At 47.5% G+C, this 18,696-nt stretch overlaps 1 protein-coding gene across 7 annotated transcripts in view; it reads right to left on the reverse strand.

Moving 5' to 3' along the window:
• The window catches only part of Atxn1 (ataxin 1), a 384,367-nt gene that overhangs the window by 10,673 nt on the left and 354,998 nt on the right, over positions 1-18,696 (reverse strand). For 6 of the 7 annotated variants that reach the window (XM_038332640.1, XM_038332637.1, XM_038332638.1 and 3 more), the window contains one exon: positions 1,992-3,999. The exons of the other annotated variant lie outside the window; for it this stretch is intronic. In XM_038332640.1, coding sequence (XP_038188568.1) covers positions 1,992-3,836 — 1,845 coding nt within the window. In that variant the 5' untranslated portion in view covers positions 3,837-3,999. The remainder of the gene's footprint in view (positions 1-1,991; positions 4,000-18,696) is intronic. 7 annotated transcript variants of the gene reach the window in all.

The following is an 18,696-nucleotide window of genomic DNA, read 5'->3' on the forward strand; positions in this document are numbered from 1 at the left end:
GGAAACCATTAAGAGAGTGTGTTTTTCCCCCTTAAGCCCCTCAGATAGAAAAGTCTAGTATAGGACGACACCATGTGTTCCTTTTGAGTCCTGTGCTGTCTGGAGGCTGCCCCCAGGCCCTTGGTGACTATTTTAAGAAGGCTGAATCCTAACTGCTCTTGTGGAAAGATGCCTCCAATGTTGGCTCTGTCTGTTGTTCACATGAAGTAGCAGCCCTTGTAAGCTCAGTCAAGTCTGCTGCCCTTCTCTCTCCCTTACCAGGGTCCCCTGCTCTCTTCCCCTCCTCTGACTCTGTGATTCAAAACCTGTCACTTGTGCTTGCCAGCGAGCATTGCTTGTGGAGCCCTGCCTCTGCGATGACGTCAGCCAGTCTCTGATAGGCTGATAGGCTTCTAGAATAAAGCCACAAATCACTGGTTGGGTCTGAGCCTTGCACTTTTATTTCAATGGCCTGAAACCCAAGCAATTTCTTTAGCAGACCTCGGGCCTCTTGCCTGGCTTTGCAATAGCACTTTTCACCTCAGGAGAAAAACGAACGTTTTGTCTGCTTTGTCGTGTGGCTAGAACCTCTGCTGTCAGGCAGCGGAGAGGAGAGAGAGCAGGGTCTGACCTCACAGGGAAGCTAGTCTCTTCACGGCTTGTACATTAATTTTGCAGAGTTCTGAGCAGGAGCAAACACACAGAGATTGTTGCCCCTGCAGACTGGAGAGGGTTGTGGGCTTACATTCTGGGCTTGATGGTCTGTTTGGACCTGGATGTGCAATCCCTGGGTTACAGTGGCTGAATTTATTCTCTAGCTGAAAGATGTTCAGAAGAGAATATAATTTTCAAAACTGGGCTGGGAACATAGAGGGCAGTGGTCTGGTGACCACCTAGCATGTGTGAGGCCCCGGGTTCAATGACCAGCAATGAAACAAGTAAACCAGTATTTCACCTGATTCCACTTGTCATAATCACATCCTAAGGGCTAAAACTACAAGGAAGAACACATTTTGGTCTGTTTTACATGTTCGCCTAGGGCCTGAGAGTCCTCTCTGCTGGCATCGCTTCATGTTGAAGTGAGCAACAGCACATATAACACTTGAAATAAGCATGTTATTATCTTCCCAGAACCAGAACTTTACAGAAAACTTTCTTGGCCTTTACCAAATACGGAGCGACTGTGGTCTCTATCCACAAAGACCATGCTAGGTTGAAGGGTTTCAGGGAAGCAGGGCCTGTGACCTTGAGCCAGATCCCACATCTGGTTTTTCAGGGGCTGTGCCTAGACAGAGACAAGCCTGGCTGACTCCCAACCATGTGGTCAGTAAAACTGCCATTCCATATAAACAGGCCCTGGAGTAAATGCTGGAAGATGATTTCAGAGTCTGGAAAGGAGGCTGAGATGTAGCTCAATGGGTAGAGTCCTTGCCTAGCCGGCATGAAGCCCTGGGTTGAATTTTCAATACAGAATTAAACTGGGCACAGTGGCATATGTCTGTAACCCCTGAACTCTGGGGACAGAGGCAAGAGGACTAGAAGCTCCCAGGCACCTTTAGCTACTGTGGAGGGGAAGACACACTGGGTATATGTGCTTTCCTACTTTGTGACTTTTGGCACATAGTCTAGCTCACATGGTATTAAACTACACCCACCCCCCTAAAGCCCCAATAACCAGAACCTTGCCCCATGCTGTCCTCAGGACCCATCACACTATCTGAGGTGGCTCTCTCTTCAGGAAGTTCTTCTTCAGCTCTATAGGGTCTGTCTCTTTCCAGAGGGCTCCAGCATGGCTGCCTATAGCCATGACGTCCTGGCTTTCCTAACAAAGGTCATCTTGAGGGTAATTCATCGTTTCCTTGCTCCTGAATCACTACAAGCACCTCCCCACCCCCCCCCCCATAGTACCAGGTACCAATGGCAACCCTACCTGTATAAAGCAACTACTTGCTAGGAGAACGGGGGGGGGGGGGTAGGGGCCCCCCACCGCTATGACCCTGGGTGAGGATTACCTGGGCTCGATGTTCACCAACAGCAAATTGTATCACGGCCACACCGGGACTGTGACTCTCCTCAATCCTCTCCACCGTGCTGGAGTCAATCTTGAGGTCACTGCTAATCTCTGCACTCTGGATGAAGTCCTCTGTCTTGAGGTCCTCTACCTTTTTCAGCTCCCCATTGGCCAGCTGGATGATCGAGCCTTTCATGAAATACGGTGGCAGCGTGGGTGGCGCCGTGGCAGGGGACGCCACTGACTGCACCACCGGCAGGTGGATCTGGGCCTGCACCATGGCTGGGTAGGCGGCCTGGGTGACCAGGGCCTCGGGGTTGAAGTTCTCACTCTTGGGCAGGGCGGTGGTGACGAACGTGTGAGGCACTGCAGCAAACTGGGGCGACGATGTGACTATGGCCGAGGCTGCCCCAGGTGTGTCCATGTCAGGGCTGCCCACTGGGATGAGCAGAGGCTGGGTGCCTGGGATCACCAGGTGCTGAGGCAGGCTGCCGGCATAGGTAATTGCTTGCTGCTGGCCACTCAGGTAGCCGATGACAGGAGGTTGAGTCCCAGCATAGAAGGCCGTGGCTGGTAGGCCCACCGGGAGAGGCTCTGACGCACTGTGTGTGGTCTGAATGACCGTGTGTGGGGACAGAGCATAGGACCTGTGGCTGGCCTTCCCTAAATGCAGGCCGCTCTTGTCGTTGAGGGTGGATGGGGAGGCCTCTCGATGTGTGGCCTGCTGTGTCTCCAGGTCGGCTGAGGGTGTGTTGCTGTTGGGCAGGACCATCACAGATCCACGGACCCCAGAGGTATCACGACTGCTGTAGTCGGATGGGCTCGGGTGGACTACCACGTGCCGGGACTCATAGGGATGAGGCACTGACTTGCCGCTTGCCTTGCCGAGGCTCAGCTCCACAGAGGTTGGTGCCCCATACCTCCGACTCTTCTCCATCTCCCCATTCAGGACCTCCTTGACCTGCATAGCCTGCTGCAACCTGCTGCTTTCTGCTTTTTTGGTGGACTCTCTAGGAACAAAGTGACCTCCAGCGTCGCTGTACTGAACGACCACCTGGGATGAGGGCCCCAGGGTGAGTGTGTGCGGGATCATCGACTGATGGGGATGGAGGTGGACCGGAATGGGGGGAGGAGATGCTGCCCGCCCAGAGCTCTGCGGAGGGCTGGAAATGTGAATGTACTGGTTCTGCTGGGTGGGTGGAGGGGACCCCGGGGTGACTAGCCCCGCAGCAGCCCTGCTGAGGTGCTGCTGCGGTGGGGGCTCAACCTTATGTCCTGGTGCCTGGCTCAGACTGCCCATGTTGGCCAGCAGGGTGGAATAGGCCTCCAGCTGGGAGCGCTGTGATGGAGTGGTGGCCCCCGCAGCTGAGGCCACTGCACTGGTGACCGGGTTGCCTGATGGGGAGATTAGCTGAGAAGGGATAAAACCAGCATAGGGCCCACTGTATTGGGAGGAGCCAATGAACTGGAAGGTGTGTGACAGGTGGGCATACTGCACGGGAGACACCGGGGTCCCCGACTGAGGAGGAGGGTACACCGTGGGCAGCGTGGTGGCTGTGGGGACTGACCTGGGGGCACTGGGTGGGGAGTAGTCCAACCCTGCGGACAGTGCTTTATGTAAACCCATTCCTTGTAAACCAAGCTCCCCGGAAGTCCCTGCTGGCCCATGCCGCCCGCCCCCGTGGCCGCGGCTGCCAGGGGTGCTGGGGAGCCATGCCACACCCTCCACGCAGTGGTTGTCGCTGGGCAGAGCGGTGACCTTCTCCTCAGAGGGCCGGCTGGTGGCGGGGATCTCACGTTTCTTGGGAGGCAGGCATTCATTGCTCCGCTCTTGGTTGGATTTCATTTTTCGCCGTCCCCCCTCCACGGTGGCTGTTTCACTGGCTGGCTGGCTCGGATTTCAGTCTGATAAACAGAGAGTCACATGGGATTTCTGTAGGGGATCCAGGCCCTTCATGAGGAATCATCTCCCCGTGGGTTCGCTCAGCTGGCAGTAGCAGCTCTGGATTCTGAGAAGGGGAACAGACCAGGAGTGGGGCGGTGCAGGGTGGGTGGGGGAATAGGGACAGGAAAGACGGAAGAGGGGAAGAAGAAAAGCGAAACATCAGCTTTGTGGGGAAAACCCCATCAAGCCAAACCAACCAACCAGTCAACCCATTCACCAACCAAAAAACACTATTACCAACAAGATTAAAAGGGGACCTTGGGTGATTGATAGCCCAACTGTTAAAACAGATAAAATATTAACTAGGCTAATGAGCTAATAAGAATCAAGATATAAGGGTGAACTTTTCTTAAACATTTGTTTGCTTATAATTTGTGTGTGTGTGTGTGTGTGTGTGTGTGTGCATGCTCGCGTGCCTGTGGGAGTTTATGTATGTATGTGCCAGTGCCCACAGAAGCCACAAGATGGCACTGGATTCCCTGGCACTGGAGTTATGGGCTGTTGTAAACCTCCATGAGGATGCTGGGACCTGACCTGGGTCCCCTACAAGAACAGTACTCTTGACCACCATATCTCTTACCCAGATGTACTTTCCCTTTTCTTTCTTTCTTTCTTTCTTTCTTTCTTTCTTTCTTTCTTTCTTTCTTTCTTTCTTCCTTCCTTCCTTCCTTCCTTTCTTTCTCTCTCTTTCTCTCTCTCTTTCTTTCTTTTGTTCTTTCTTTCTTTCTCTCTCTCTCTTTCTTTTTTAAAAAATTATTTATTTATTTGCATTGGTGCTTGCCTACATGTACATCTGTGTAAGGGTGTTGGATCCCTTGGAACTAGAATTGCAGACAGTTGTGAGCCACCATTTGGGTGCTGGGAATCGAACCCAGGTCCTCTAGAAGAGTGGCCAGTGCTTCCTACTGCTGAGTCATCTCTCCAGCTCAGATGCACTTTCTTAATAGAGTGGGCAACTCAAACATTACTCCACACCTTCTTTCCTCTTCCATCCCTTCCTTTTCTTCTTGGAGGGTAAATAATCAGTTTTTCTTTTCTTTTTCCTACAGGGTCTCTTGTTGCTCTGGCTGGCCTCAAATTGGCTGTGTAATGGAGGCTGGCCTTGAATTCATGATGTTCTTGTCTCAGTCTCCCAAGGCCTGGAATCACAGGTTTATGGCACTCTGCCTGTCTTTTGGTAGATGATGCATTTTGTAAATTTCTTCCGCAAAATGGTTGGTGCTGTTCCTTATCACCTGAGAAACTTTATCTCAGTCAAATGAGACCCCAAGAGCTGAGCTTTGGGAAGATGCAGATTGGGAAGAGAGATGCCTGATAGGTCTTCAGGCTATTTCTTCATCTCCAGGTGCCAAAACCAATATTCTTAAGATTTCATATGATGTCAGGGCTACACTCAATCTATGGTGGTGCCCCCTTTCCTAACAGTGCCTCCCATACATACACCCACGTACCCCAACTCAACAGTAGAAGTCTAAAATAATTCTGCTCAATGTAAGTCTCAAGAGGATTCCACATACAGTATACTCTCTCCTATTAAGAGCACAGAGCATCATTTACACCCAGTCTTTATAAATCCATTGCAAGGACAGCGTAAAATCAAAGCCCAAAGTATCAAAAGTGCTGCTACTTTTTTGCTGTCTGAAACATGGATCCTCTGCCAAGAGCCACCAGTGCTCTTAACTACGGAGCTATCTTTCCAGCCTGGTTCCCACTTTCTTATAACAGCAGGCAAGGGAACATAATCATCGCTGAGGTCTACTCAGAGAACTGTTCATGCGGCCTCTGCTGGCGGCACAGGTGCACTGCCCCATAAAACGCCCCAGGATTTCATTAGGGACAAGCTTGCAAGAGTGATATGTCAGAATCGGAAATGAGAACATTTGCATATAGTAGTAGGCCCAGCCAGCAAGGGAATAGGTTAATTAGCTCAAGGCAGCTTGAGGGAAGAAAACACAGGGGGCATGAAAGTCCTTTCGAAGCCAAGTAAAATGTCAAACACATCCAGGAAGCGCCATTAGCAACAGGCAAACAGAAAACTGCCTGAGCTATTGACTGCAGTATGCAAACCCAGCAGCTCCTATGAAGAGGTTCTCAGAGGTACAGGGTTTTATTTATACTGCCTGTTTGATAGAGGCTGGCTGTTCAGCCCCGAACACTAACTGGGCTGAGCTTCTGCTAATGAACTAACAAGATGCATCAAATATCTATTTTTAGTATTGAGGATCAAACCCAGCACCTTGCGAATGCCAGGCAGGCACTCTCCTGGTACGATGTATCAATGCTGACAAATTCAAATTTATTATTCACCGATAAACAGTGGCATCGACGCTAGAGATTGGCTTTGTAAAACAAGGAGGAAACAATTAATATTCAGGAGTGTCTCTGGCTGAACGGATACAAATCTTAACCCATCATTGTCTTTTTTTTATATTTGCAAATTTTATAATATATTTATTATTATTATTATTTTGTGGGGGGCCACAGCCACAGCACACATGTGGCAATCAATGGAACTGGTTTTCTCTTTTCATTGTGTGGGTCCTGGGGAATTGAACTTAGGTTGTCAGGCTTGGTGGCTTTGCTTTATCCACAAAGCTATATTTCTACTTAGAATAATAGTTTTTAACCAAGTCTTAAAAACTATTATTTTAATGGGGGAATCTTGCTATGTTGTCTGGGCTCGAGATCCTCCTGACCAAGGCTCCCAAGTTGTCACCAGTCTTGGCCTTCTCCTAAATGTGGGATGTTTATCAGGCACCGGGGAAGACAGGGCTCTCTAAAGTCTAGTCCTTTAGCTCTCTGTATTGTCTGCATCTTCCAGAGTGGGACTGGATCCTGCTGGATTTTTACTAAGCCACTAGGGGGCACCACACCATGCTACTGTGTAATGAGGTTCACTGTGACATTTTCATTACATATATATCATTATATTTTGTTCAATTTCCCCTCTGCCCTTCTGTCCCCTCTTCTTACTGTCTCCTGCTTCCCCTAAAATATTAACACTTTCTTCACACACACACACACACACACACACACACACACACACACACTATTCTCTCATACATTCTATACAGAAACATGACTCAAATTTGTAGGTATATCCAACAGTTTGACATCGTGACACAGCATTGTCATCTACAAAGTCCATGCTTCAGAACTGCTCAATGAGACTTTTCCCCCCAACAAAATTTCCTCTCCGCCCTACACACACACACACAAAAAAATCTAAAGATGTTTCAAATAAGCTTAAATATCAGCCACATTCATAGGTATAGGGGGCAGACTTGGTCTGCAGGTTTGACAAGCCTTTAGGCTACTGTACATTTTATACAGGACTCAACCATGGTTTTGCTCAAATATGGCTCCGTTTTCTCTCTACTCTCCTGGCTGAGAAGTGACAGAACAGGAATCTTCTGTGCTGGAGATGTAAGGATAGACGGCCACTGATTTTAAGACCTGGACATAACAACCTGGTGCTCAGACTAGAAGGCACTTCTAGAATTTGACACAGATGCTTTTAAAAATACATTTCAAGGGCGTCCCTGAAAGGGTGAGTGGAGAGGCTGTTCCTACACACCCGGCCCTTAGATTCTCAGCTTGAATGAGCAGTAGGCCCTGGCTTGCACAAACAGGAGGAAATGTAGATGACTCGTCAGGGTTGGGGCAGGCTCGGCATCCCTAACCTGCAAATTGAAACACAAAATGCCCCAAAATTTCCCGAGTCTGTGAGCAGTCACGTGACCCAAGCGGGGAATTCCATGACTGACCTTACATGGCAGACTGAGTCAGAAGGTAGGTTCTCTAAAAATATTACATAAGATGAAGATGTCTCCACTGGTAAAGTATGGATGCAGGTTTGGGTCCCATTCTGAATATCTGATTTTATAAGTACAAGTATTTAAAACTGAAAAAAAAATTGAATGCAGAACACTTGTTGGCCTAAACACTCTGGATAAGGGGCACTAAACTGTACCAGGAAGTGAAGCACTTGACGTTAATGGCAGAGGTCACTAGGACACAGCGAGAATTCTTGAGGTTCTCACTCACCAATGCCTTTCCCATTTGACTATGTCACCAGAGGAAACTGGGCACTAAGCTGGCAGGCGACCTTCAGTTCTTCAGAAAAGAAGCCCAACTCCAGCTCCCTTGGAGGACCCAGGAAGGAGACAGCAGTCCTCATTAGATGCCTCCATGGCTGACTGAGCAGGCTTGTCTCAAAGGGAGAGGATCACTTACTCATTCACCAAACACTACGTCACTTTCAGGCTGTTCAGAGAACCTTCGCTGCTCGGTGTCGGCATGGGGCCCAGGTCAGGGCTCCACTCTTCTCGGTTCTGTTCTGCTCAACATTTTATTAGTGTTTTGGTTGTGGTCTTTAGAGGTAACAGAAGGCTGCTGGAAGGGATATTTAGTATGTTGTGATTAATATGCAAATCTATCCTCAGAGGCTGGAAGTGATGGCACAGAACCAAGAAAATTAAGATTAATGAGAATAGAAATAAATGCCTGCCCTTGGTTTTAATAGCTCAATTAGCTTAGTTGGAGAGCTCTGGCTTAAGAAGAGTTTAAAGGAAGGAGTCTAGGATTTTTTTTTTTTTTTTTTTTTTTGAGAAAGGATCTCAGGTAGCCCAGAATGGACCTCAAATATGCAATGTTGCCGACGATGTCTTTAAATTTCTGATTCTCCTGCCTCTGACTTCTGAGTGCTGAGATTACAGGTGTGTGCCACCATACCAGGTTTAAAAATCCCTAACATAGTGGTCTTGTATGTCGCACTAAACGCTGGGAGCACTGTGGTGCCATAGGTGTGATGGCAAAGGGTGGTCCCCACCCACTGTGCACTAAAAGGAAAAAAATGCATAGAAATAAGTGGGGGGTGAGGATGTTCAAGGAAGCCTTGCACTATATGATAGCTTCATCACTATATATTTATCACTATTTATATTTATAGTAATATATTTATCACTATAGCTTTTGTGATAAATGTCATGGGTTCAGGTGACAAAAGAAGAGCTATCAGGCTGTTGCCTCCCTTGAAACCCCCTCATATGCTCCTCCTTGCTCTCTTTCAAATGCACATCTTCTTTTCTCATCAACAGTTATTGCATATATATATATATATCTGTATGTAAAATACATGCATATTCCTAAAGATAACCTGCTCAGTCTATGTGATGTTACTTGTACATATGTTTTCAGGGCTGACCATTTGATATTGGATATCTGATTGGTGTGCCAGCTGCCTTGTCTTGATGTCCCTGAGTGGCAGGTGGCTAAGTCTTGCCCCACTTGTCCCCACTTGTCCTTCTGTGGGCCGTACTATTTACTGTTTATGTGTCAGCATGATGGAGGGACAGCCTTCATTAAGGCTTGGGTGAAGCTATCCTTAGGCTGCTGGCTTTTTTCCCATGCCATTTTTGGTCCATGTGGTGACAGAGGGCACCGGGAGTGTCTGGAAACATCTCAACAGCTGTCATGTGACACGGGTCCAGCACACTTGTCCCTGCCTCTCGGGAGCCCAGGAACATGAGTCTGCACCAGGATGGAGGGGACGAGGCTGACATCTGGCCTGAGACATCCTTAGAAGCTGCTCATATGCAGAATGTGGCTGCAGCTAGCTCAGCGTGGCCAGCGTGCTCTGGCTGCCTGCCCACCCTGGAATTCCTGGAAAGGCTCAAGACAGGAAAATGATCATCTGGATCCACACAGGCCCCAGGAGAACTGGAGGTTTTGAGAAAGGCTGGAAATGTCTTTCTGTCAGGACCTTCCCTGGTTTCAGTGCCAACACAAAACCCCTTCAGCTTGCCAGTGTCCTCTGTGCCGGAACAGCTTCCCAAGGTGCCTGCGTGACTGGGGATGGACCACTTGGGCTGGGTAGCTGGGAATAGCCATGGAGACCTTCAGGGTTCTCCCTCTGGTCTAGTGCAAACTGCTTTAAGGAGAGGGGGAGTTGACCCTCCATGTAGCCTCAGCCCTGAGAGTAATGGACCAGGAAATGACTAATCAGGACAGCATTGTCAGTAGGGGGAGCAAGTGAGCGTGCTGTATTCAGTTGACTGTCCTGTTCCCTGTAGAGCAACTTCCTTTAGTGCTCAAGAGGCCTTTCTTTACAGAATATCAACACAAATGTTAACATTATTGTTATTACTAATGATAGAAAAGATGATACTAAACACACACACACACGCACACACACACACGCACACGCACAACTCACTTTTTTTTTTTTTTTTTTTTTTTTTTAATTTGGGTTCTCCTGCTAGTTTAGGCTAACCTGGTTCTCCTTATTTCCACAAGGGCTAGAATCATCAGTGTGTCCCACCACGTGCGGTCGCTGCTGATGAGGAAGGACCTGAGCAGTTGCTCAGGAATAGGCTGTGGTGTAAGGACAAGGACATGGCAGACTGTGGGCTAAAGGTCAAGGAGGAAAGGGTAGATTCCAACCCTAGTTTTACTCCCATTTGCGTACATAATCTTTTTTTTTTCTTTTCAACTGAATGTATTTTTTGTTTGGCTTGAAATTGTGCATACAATTTAAAGGTTTAAGGAGATAATTATTTAGCCAACATAGAATCCTATAAGTAATTTCTCTGTTGATAGAATAGGGAGAAATTAATTTTCACGCTCGGCATAATGCACATGCTCAATCAATAGTAGCCATCAGAAAGAGAATCTCACAGAAATCTCCTACTGTTTCCCAGAAATGACCCATACTTCTCTGTTGCCCATGTCTCCTGGTCCTGCGATGACATCAATCTGACTCTTTCAAAATGCCCATCCTTCCAAACATCTGGGCTTTTACTTTTCTCACATCTGCATGGCTGTTTAAAATTTATTGCCTTTCTTTGCTTAACAGGCGGGACCTTATTTACAATTATTCCTAACACAGGAGACCCATTCACACTAGAAAGCAAGAGTGATTCCACAGAGAGAAGGCTCAGGAGGGCCGGATGGGAAACGCAAACACTGCGTTTCTTGGCAAGGCTTAAGCTCAAAGTTCCTGTCCCCACTCTGCCGGCTCTTCAATACTTTTTGGATGAGTAATTCCCAAAAGACATTGTGGGGAGATGGAGATTCTTCTTCCCTCCCCCAGGGAAGGCTGCCAGCAGACTACTCACACATACTCTCAGGGTTCCTCTGCACACCAGGAAGCTGAATGCCGGAACAGCTACATCCTACATCCTACACTATGGGCCACCAGGGGCTGGTCTTCCTGGAGTCAGGAGAGACCGACTTCTAGCAGAGGAGGATGCAAAAAGCCCCATCAAGTCGGAAGAATGTCTTTTGGGAGGGGCTTAAAGTATCCTTTGCTCTTGATGTGAAACTTCCAGGTAATTCTTAAGTTCATCTGCCATCTCTCAAGGGCAGTCACATACTGGTTTCCCTTCTGTGTGGTTGTACAGTCTCTATGGTTTGCGTGCAACCTCAAGGTTCCCACTTCAGAGATGCAGCCTCTAAAGCAAGTGTGTGATTGGATTTTTAAGGTCAATGGGGAGGGCCCTGCCCTAATGAATGATTGTTGACATTATTGCAGGTGTGGGTTAGTTATGACAGGTGTGGGTGGGTTCATCTGCTAGCTTGCTGCTTACCTGACATCCACCATCCACTTAGTACAACCAAAAATCTTCCACAGCCATGATACACTGGTTATAGTAATTTTCCCATAATCCAGTGACTCCATTTCTCTATAACACCCATAATGGCTAATCTTCAATGTCAACTTACTGGATCTGGAATTATGGATCTGGAATTACCTAGGAGACACACTTTGTGTGTTCTTCCAGAGAGGCTTGGCTGAGGAAAGAGGACTCATGCCAAAAGTGGGTGGCATTCTTCTGTGGTCTAATCTCAAGATTAGTGAGAAGGAAAAGGGAGAGAAAGTGAGTTAAGCTCCAGCATTCGTCTGGCTCAGCTTCCTGAGTGTGGACACGTGACCAGCAGCCCTTGGCCCTCCTGTCCCCACCACTAGGACTCCCCTGCCTTCCTTCCCATGGTGGACTGTGCTCCCAGGGGATGAGGCAGAACCACCTCTTTCTTCCTTAAATTGCCTTTGTGAGGCATTTCCGTCACACAACAGGAGTCGTAACTAGGATGCTACCTACAAACAATTCATGGACATCAACTCAAACGGATACAGGAGCCCAGTGTTCATGGCAGCATTGTTTATAACAGCCAGGATCAGTGTCAGCCCACATGCCTATCAACAGAGGGGCAGAGGAACAGTGGGATACCCCCATTCGCCATTACTACCGTCCAGTCCTCATTCTTGTCAGAGGACTGACATTCTGATACACACTGCAGCGCAATGCCAACACCGGAGCCATCATGCCAACAGGAAGGAGCCGCACCCATAAGAACACCATCTGTGTCTGTTTGTATGATATGCCCAATACCCAATAGCAGTAAAATTCAGCAGGTACTGTGGAGAAGGCTCAGAGAAAGTTCAGGGTATAGGATCGCAGTCTGGAATAATGGCAATACTTAATCAATGCCCCTCAGCTGTACACTCTGATAGTTAAAAAATACATTTTATATCATGCATATTTCAGTCATTAAACAGGACACATTGTAGTTGTGATATTTTGTGAAAAAAATGGTAATTGTTTTTGAATGACACAACACCTTGCCCCCCACCTCAGCCCTGTAAAGCCACCAGGTTCCCAGAATACTTGCCAGAGTTTGTCTGTACCTCACAGTGGCTGAACGAACTTTGGGAGTACCATTAACCCTTAAAACTACAACACTGGGCTGGCAAGATGGCTCAGTGGTGAAGGTGCTTGCAAGACAAGCATGGTGGCCCAAGTCTCATCCTGGAAACCTATGCAAAAACTTCAAGGGAGGAACTGACTCCAGGAAGTTTTCTTCTGACCTTCATATGCTTTCTGTGGCATGTGTGTCCCCAGATCTCACATACATATCACACACACACACACACACTCACTCACTCACACACTCACTTGTAGAGTCCAGTTGCTGGAGACTCAACAACACATTCAGACCTCAACTAGGTGGCCACTGGCCATTTCTCCATGCATTTGCCCACAGAGGGTCCCCTGCCTACGACATTCTTCAGTAACAGTTTCTACGCTCTCAGCAGATGTATTTCCACCTTGGCGATCCTTGGTTCTGGCTGTTCACTGCACTGTAAATTCTGCCTCAGGCACCAACCAAACACTACAACTCCTTTCTTGTGGGTCCTCTGTTTTATTCTCTGGTAGGCAGGTGGGTTTGTAGATTCTGAATGTGATGGCGCAGTGCTGGAAGACAACCTGAGCTCATGACGGGAGGACACAGGACACGGCACCTGTGAAGAATCTGCTTTGGAAATTCTCTTTCTACCGCAGACAGCAAGAGAAATAGTGACCCCCCAAGACTCCCCAGATCAGGCAGTGCGGTAGACTGCTTGGAGGTGCTGTTGCTAGGGTCCTGCCATTCAGGAAGGCTTGACACCATCGCGCCCCCTTAGTACCAATCTTCAGGAACCGCTTCTGAAGCCTTTGGATTTATGGGAAGGAACAAGCTGTTACAAAAACAGCAGTTTTATCGAAAACCAGCCCAAATCAAGTGGAGAAAGGACAGCTGTAACGATCAGCCAAGGTAAGAATTCTCTCTGAAACAAATGCTTGTTTTAGCATCAGGGGTGGGGGTGGGGGTGGGGGGCGGCTGACTCACACTTCTGTGAATGGATGGCTGCCTTCTGACCCTCAGAAGATGAATGGCTCATTTTGAAAAGCTCAGCAAGTGCAAAAACCTACTTTCTACCTCTGTTCATTTCAGAGAGAGGCTGCAGAGTGGCGACTGCAATGCCTGGGTCGTTCCCAATCAACCAGCAAAACCGACAATGGGCTGGCCTGCTACCTGCAGCTGTTTTCAATCAGAAAGCAGAGCAATTATGGCAGCCTCTCCTGGGGCTTGCGTGCAGGGCCACACGAAGCCAGGGGAACATTAAGGATATTTGAACCAGCTCCCAGAAATCTACAACGTCGGCCTGCCAAACACTCGTCTTCGCCCTGGCTGGGCATCGGTAACTCCATCCGGTATTCGTTCAACAGTCAAAAATCTACATTTCTTCCTGGATGAATGTCGGTGTCCTCTGATCTAGCACACTGCCACACTGACTGCAGCACACAGGAGATGGCAGAGCAGTTTTTCAATATTAGGTCTCATGGAAAAAGGGGATGCCCCACTCTGAAACCCTTAGCTATGCAGGGAAAGTGCTGTGGGAAGGATGAGCCCGTCAGAGACCAGAGGAAGAATTGCTTTGCCAAATCATTTGAAACTTGCTTTTGAAACCATAGTGTGTCAGTCTGAGGAACATGACAGCAGGCTGAAATTCATGGCTAGCTTTGTGTTACCTAAGACCTGGGCTAGCTTCCTAGCTGCTGGCTTTTGGCAACTGGTGACTTTAGGAGAATCATTCAGTTTTGCGAGCTTGAAGAAAATGGAGATGGGGATGGAGAGATGGCTCAATATTTAAGAGCACTGGCTGCAGAGGACCTGTTCGGTCTCTACCATCTGGTTACAGTGGATAGCTCACATGCGTGTAACTCTAGTCAGACGTTCTGATGCCCTCTCTGGCCTCTGTGGACACCTGAATGTATGTGGTGCACACACAGACAAGCAGACGTGCACAATACACATTTAAAAAATAATAATAAGGTAAAATATGGGCTGAGGAATAACTTAGTCAGCAAAATGCTTGCCTTGCAAGCATGGAGACCTGAGTCTGATCTCCCAGAATTCATAGTAAAATCCTGGTACGGTGTCACACACCTATAATCCCAGCACTAGGCAGGCAGAGGGAGGTGCATCCTTGGGGCTCACTGGTCAGTAGGCCTAATCTACTTGGTGATTTCTGGGGCAATGAGATACTCTGCCTAAAAAAACAAGGTAGATGGCACCGGGGAAACACCAGGCCCATGCACAGACACACAAAGCACACAAGAGAAACACACGGAATGAGCACAGAGATAGTCATAAGCCCAAGCCTGTGAGGCTGTTAGAATTCTGTGGGATGAAGCAATGCCCAGCACACAAATGGTATTTTCTGGCTACATACTGCTCTCAGTGAGCAAACATCACATCCTTGTCACTGTGGAGGGAAGACGCTTAGGGTCAAGACCGTGTGTGCTATTATCCTGGCTGTCTTGATCCACCAGGTGCATGTTAGCTCATGTCTAGGTGCCTCAGTTTTCTCATCTCTAAAGTGGGAACAATACCAGTGCTAGCTTGGTGCAGCGCACATAGGAGAGAGGTAGCAGCCAAGGCTGGAGTGTGGCGAGCCCAGGAACAGCAGCTGTTGCCGGGACCTCCCAAGGAGGCCTTCCTCTACTCAGTTCCTGTTTTCATCTGTGTGAAAATGTCCCCATTGTCCCTCTAAGTTTTTCCCAAGGTAAAAAGGTACATCGTAGGTACTGGTCCAGATGATGCTGGGTGGAACATTCTCTAATTAGAAGGTTCCTGCCTCACTTCTCTTAATGAGGCACCTCAGAGCTCCTCAGTTCAGAAGCACACCAGGTCTTTGAACCATCTTTTAGGAAACACTCCGTGTGCCTACGTGTCTAGCCACATACACATACTCACATACAGATACCTACAGATACATACATACACTCACATACAGATACACACATACATACACTCACATACAGATACATACACATACTCACATACAGATACACACCTACAGACACATACATACACTCACATACAGATACACACATATACTACAGATACAAGCATACATACATATACTCACATACAGATACATATACTCATATACATATATAATCTCACAGATATACACATATATACATATACTCACAGATACATATATATACTCACATACAGATATATACATACTTTTACTCACAGATACACACATACATACATATACTCACATACAGGTACACAAACTCACATACAGATACACATATACATGTACTCACATACATATACATACACATACTCACAGATACACAATACATACATACACTCATACAGATACACATATACATACATATACTCACATACAGATACATACATTCACACAGATACACACATACATACATACACTCACAGATACACACATACATACACATTACCCACATATAGACACACACACACTGTGCATCTCAAACTGGAATAAAACTTTGTATGACAAATGCTCAGTTGCATCTGTATTCAAACACAAAATTTGTCCATATTTTAAACCTGATTTTGTCTGTGCCATTACTCATTTCTGGGGTATAATTGGAAGCTTTTGGACTTGAACATAGACCACAGAGCACAGTTTTGACACGATTACTCATGAAAAAATAAGCCTAGCCTTTTCCTCTCTTTTTGGCTTTGGCATTTCCCACAGTCTTCTTGGAATCCCCACAATGTTAGACAAGCCCAGAGTCTAGCCAGCTATCAACCGTGGTTAAAGCCTAAGAGCAAATGAAAGCTAACAGAGGATGATGCTGTGATTCAATGCGTGCAGTGTGAACAGTCAATTGTGCTCAACAAATGGAAACATAAAAACGCAACAGGTTCTGTTCGCAAGGCTCATTTCTTTATCAGCCCTGTGACCTTGGAAACACGTGGCTTGGTTTATCTTGTGTTGCTGTGATACTGACGCAGGCTACTTTTGAAGAAAAGAGGCTCATTCTGCTCACAGCTTTGGAGGCTGAAATCTAAGGCTAGACAGTCCCATTGATTCTGGCTCTGGTGAAATCTTAGCAGGGGAGTGGTTTCTGGTGGGCTTGCAGATGAGAGTTATGGCGTGGAAGGAGACCCCATATAAGCTATCCTGGCACAAAATAAAGCAGGTGAGCAATCTGGGCATTCTTGGCATTATCTTTGTCTCTCTGTGTGTTTCAATCTCCAGCCCCTTGCCCGACTTGTGAACCATACCATAGCATGTAGAGCAGGCGTTGCGTTACAGCTCTTGTAGACCAGGCTGGCCTCATACTCACAGAGATCTGCCTGTCTCTGCCTCCCAAGTGCTGGGATTAAAGGCATGCACCACCACTGCCTGGCCAAGACAAGCTCTTATTCCTACAGTCCCAGTCTCTGGGACTGACCCAGACTTGCTTCAGTTTGCCGAGGGCAGAATCCAGCTATGGTGGTTGCCCAGAGGCTCCTATGCTTTGCCACAGTGAGTGTCTCTAATTTGTGGTGCTAAGTAATGGTAATTCAATCATATGGAAATTTCAGTGGTAATTTGCTGTCACCTTCCCAGTCCCTCTGCGTTAAGAACACCTACTCTTGGTGGCAGGTGACTCATCTGTCACTTTTCTAGCATGCTCTTCTAAGTTAAGACACAACAAAACGGCAGTGTGGCCCTGATGCATGAACTTGGTAGGGGAGGAAAAGCTTCAACGTGGTAAGGGATAGTGCTTCTTTTCCTTTTGCGTCTTCTTTCCACAAAGGGCTGAACACTTCCCCCCGCCCCCCTGGACTGGCCGCTTGAACCACCCTCTCTGGCTGCTGGCTGTAACCACACACAGCTGCTCCAATCACTGTCTTTTGAAACATAAGAGGAAAGGCCAGATCTGGGTGTTCCACGGACAGGGACTATTCCTAGTTCTGTGTGTGCATGTATGCAAGTGCACATGTATGTGGGTGTGCACGTACATATGTGCAGCGCGTAGGACAAGCTCAGCTCTTCCCTGCCTTGGACACCATATGCCTTGTTTCATTTTCCCTGTTATAGGATTTCCCGCTGCCCCTGGAACTCACCCAGTAAGCCAGGCTAGCTGGCCAGTGAGCTCTAGGGATCTGCCTGTCCTCACCTCTCCAGTGCTGAGATTACAAGTGTCTGCCCCCATGTCCAACTTTTTCTTTTCTTTTTCTTTTTTTTTCTTTTGTTTCTCTGTGTACCCCTGGCTGTCCTGGAACTCATTCTGTAGACCAAGCTGGCCTCAAACTCAGAGATCTGTCTGACCCTGCCTCCCGAGTGCTGGGATTAAAGATGAACACCACCACGACTAGCCAACTTTTTGTTTTTTAATGTCACATATTAGTGACTTTTTCCTGTTGCAGCGATACCATTGAAAAAGGCAACTTCAGGGAGAAAGGGCTTATTTTGGCTCACAGGCCAATGTTATAGACTGAAGGACTATAACCTGGCAAGTGGAGTTTGAGGGAGTCTGCCACCTTGCATCCAGTCAGGAACCAGTGACTGCTTGTGCCCAGAACCCAAGCGCAGGGAACGATGCCGCCCAGTTTGGAGTTGGTCTTCCCACCTCAGTTAACTTTTTCAAGGTAATGTCACACAAGCATTCCCAGATCCTTGTCTCTGGGTGATTCTAGATCCTTCTGAGTTGGTAATCAATGTGAACACAAGCAGGTTCTGAGGACAGAACTCAGATGCCCATGCTACCAGCCTCTCAGGCCTTCATTTCCACCTGGAAACCATTCTCCTAATTCTTTCCGGAAGGCTCTGGACTCATCAACAGAGAGAACTCTACAAGTTAGATACATTATCTAGGATTTCTTTGCACTGACGTTGGTACGGTTTAGCAAAGCAGAAGTTTGAAAAGTCATGGGGTCAATTCCCAGAAGTGACTGCTTCTCTTTTTCCCATCTCTATTTCCTGCCCACGTTGTGCAAACCGGACAGGTTTCAGACAGACTTCTTAGTGACTAAACCAACACAGGCCATGGGTGTCCGCCTCTTTCCAACTCACACCGTGACTTAGAAAGCTCAAAGGGAAAGTTTTTCTGATCTTGCTTGACTCAAAGTGGGAGAAGATTCCATTGCTCTCTCTCACAGT

This window comes from Arvicola amphibius, chromosome 6 (assembly GCF_903992535.2).
Source record: "Arvicola amphibius chromosome 6, mArvAmp1.2, whole genome shotgun sequence".
NCBI classification, from domain to species: Eukaryota; Metazoa; Chordata; class Mammalia; order Rodentia; family Cricetidae; genus Arvicola; species Arvicola amphibius.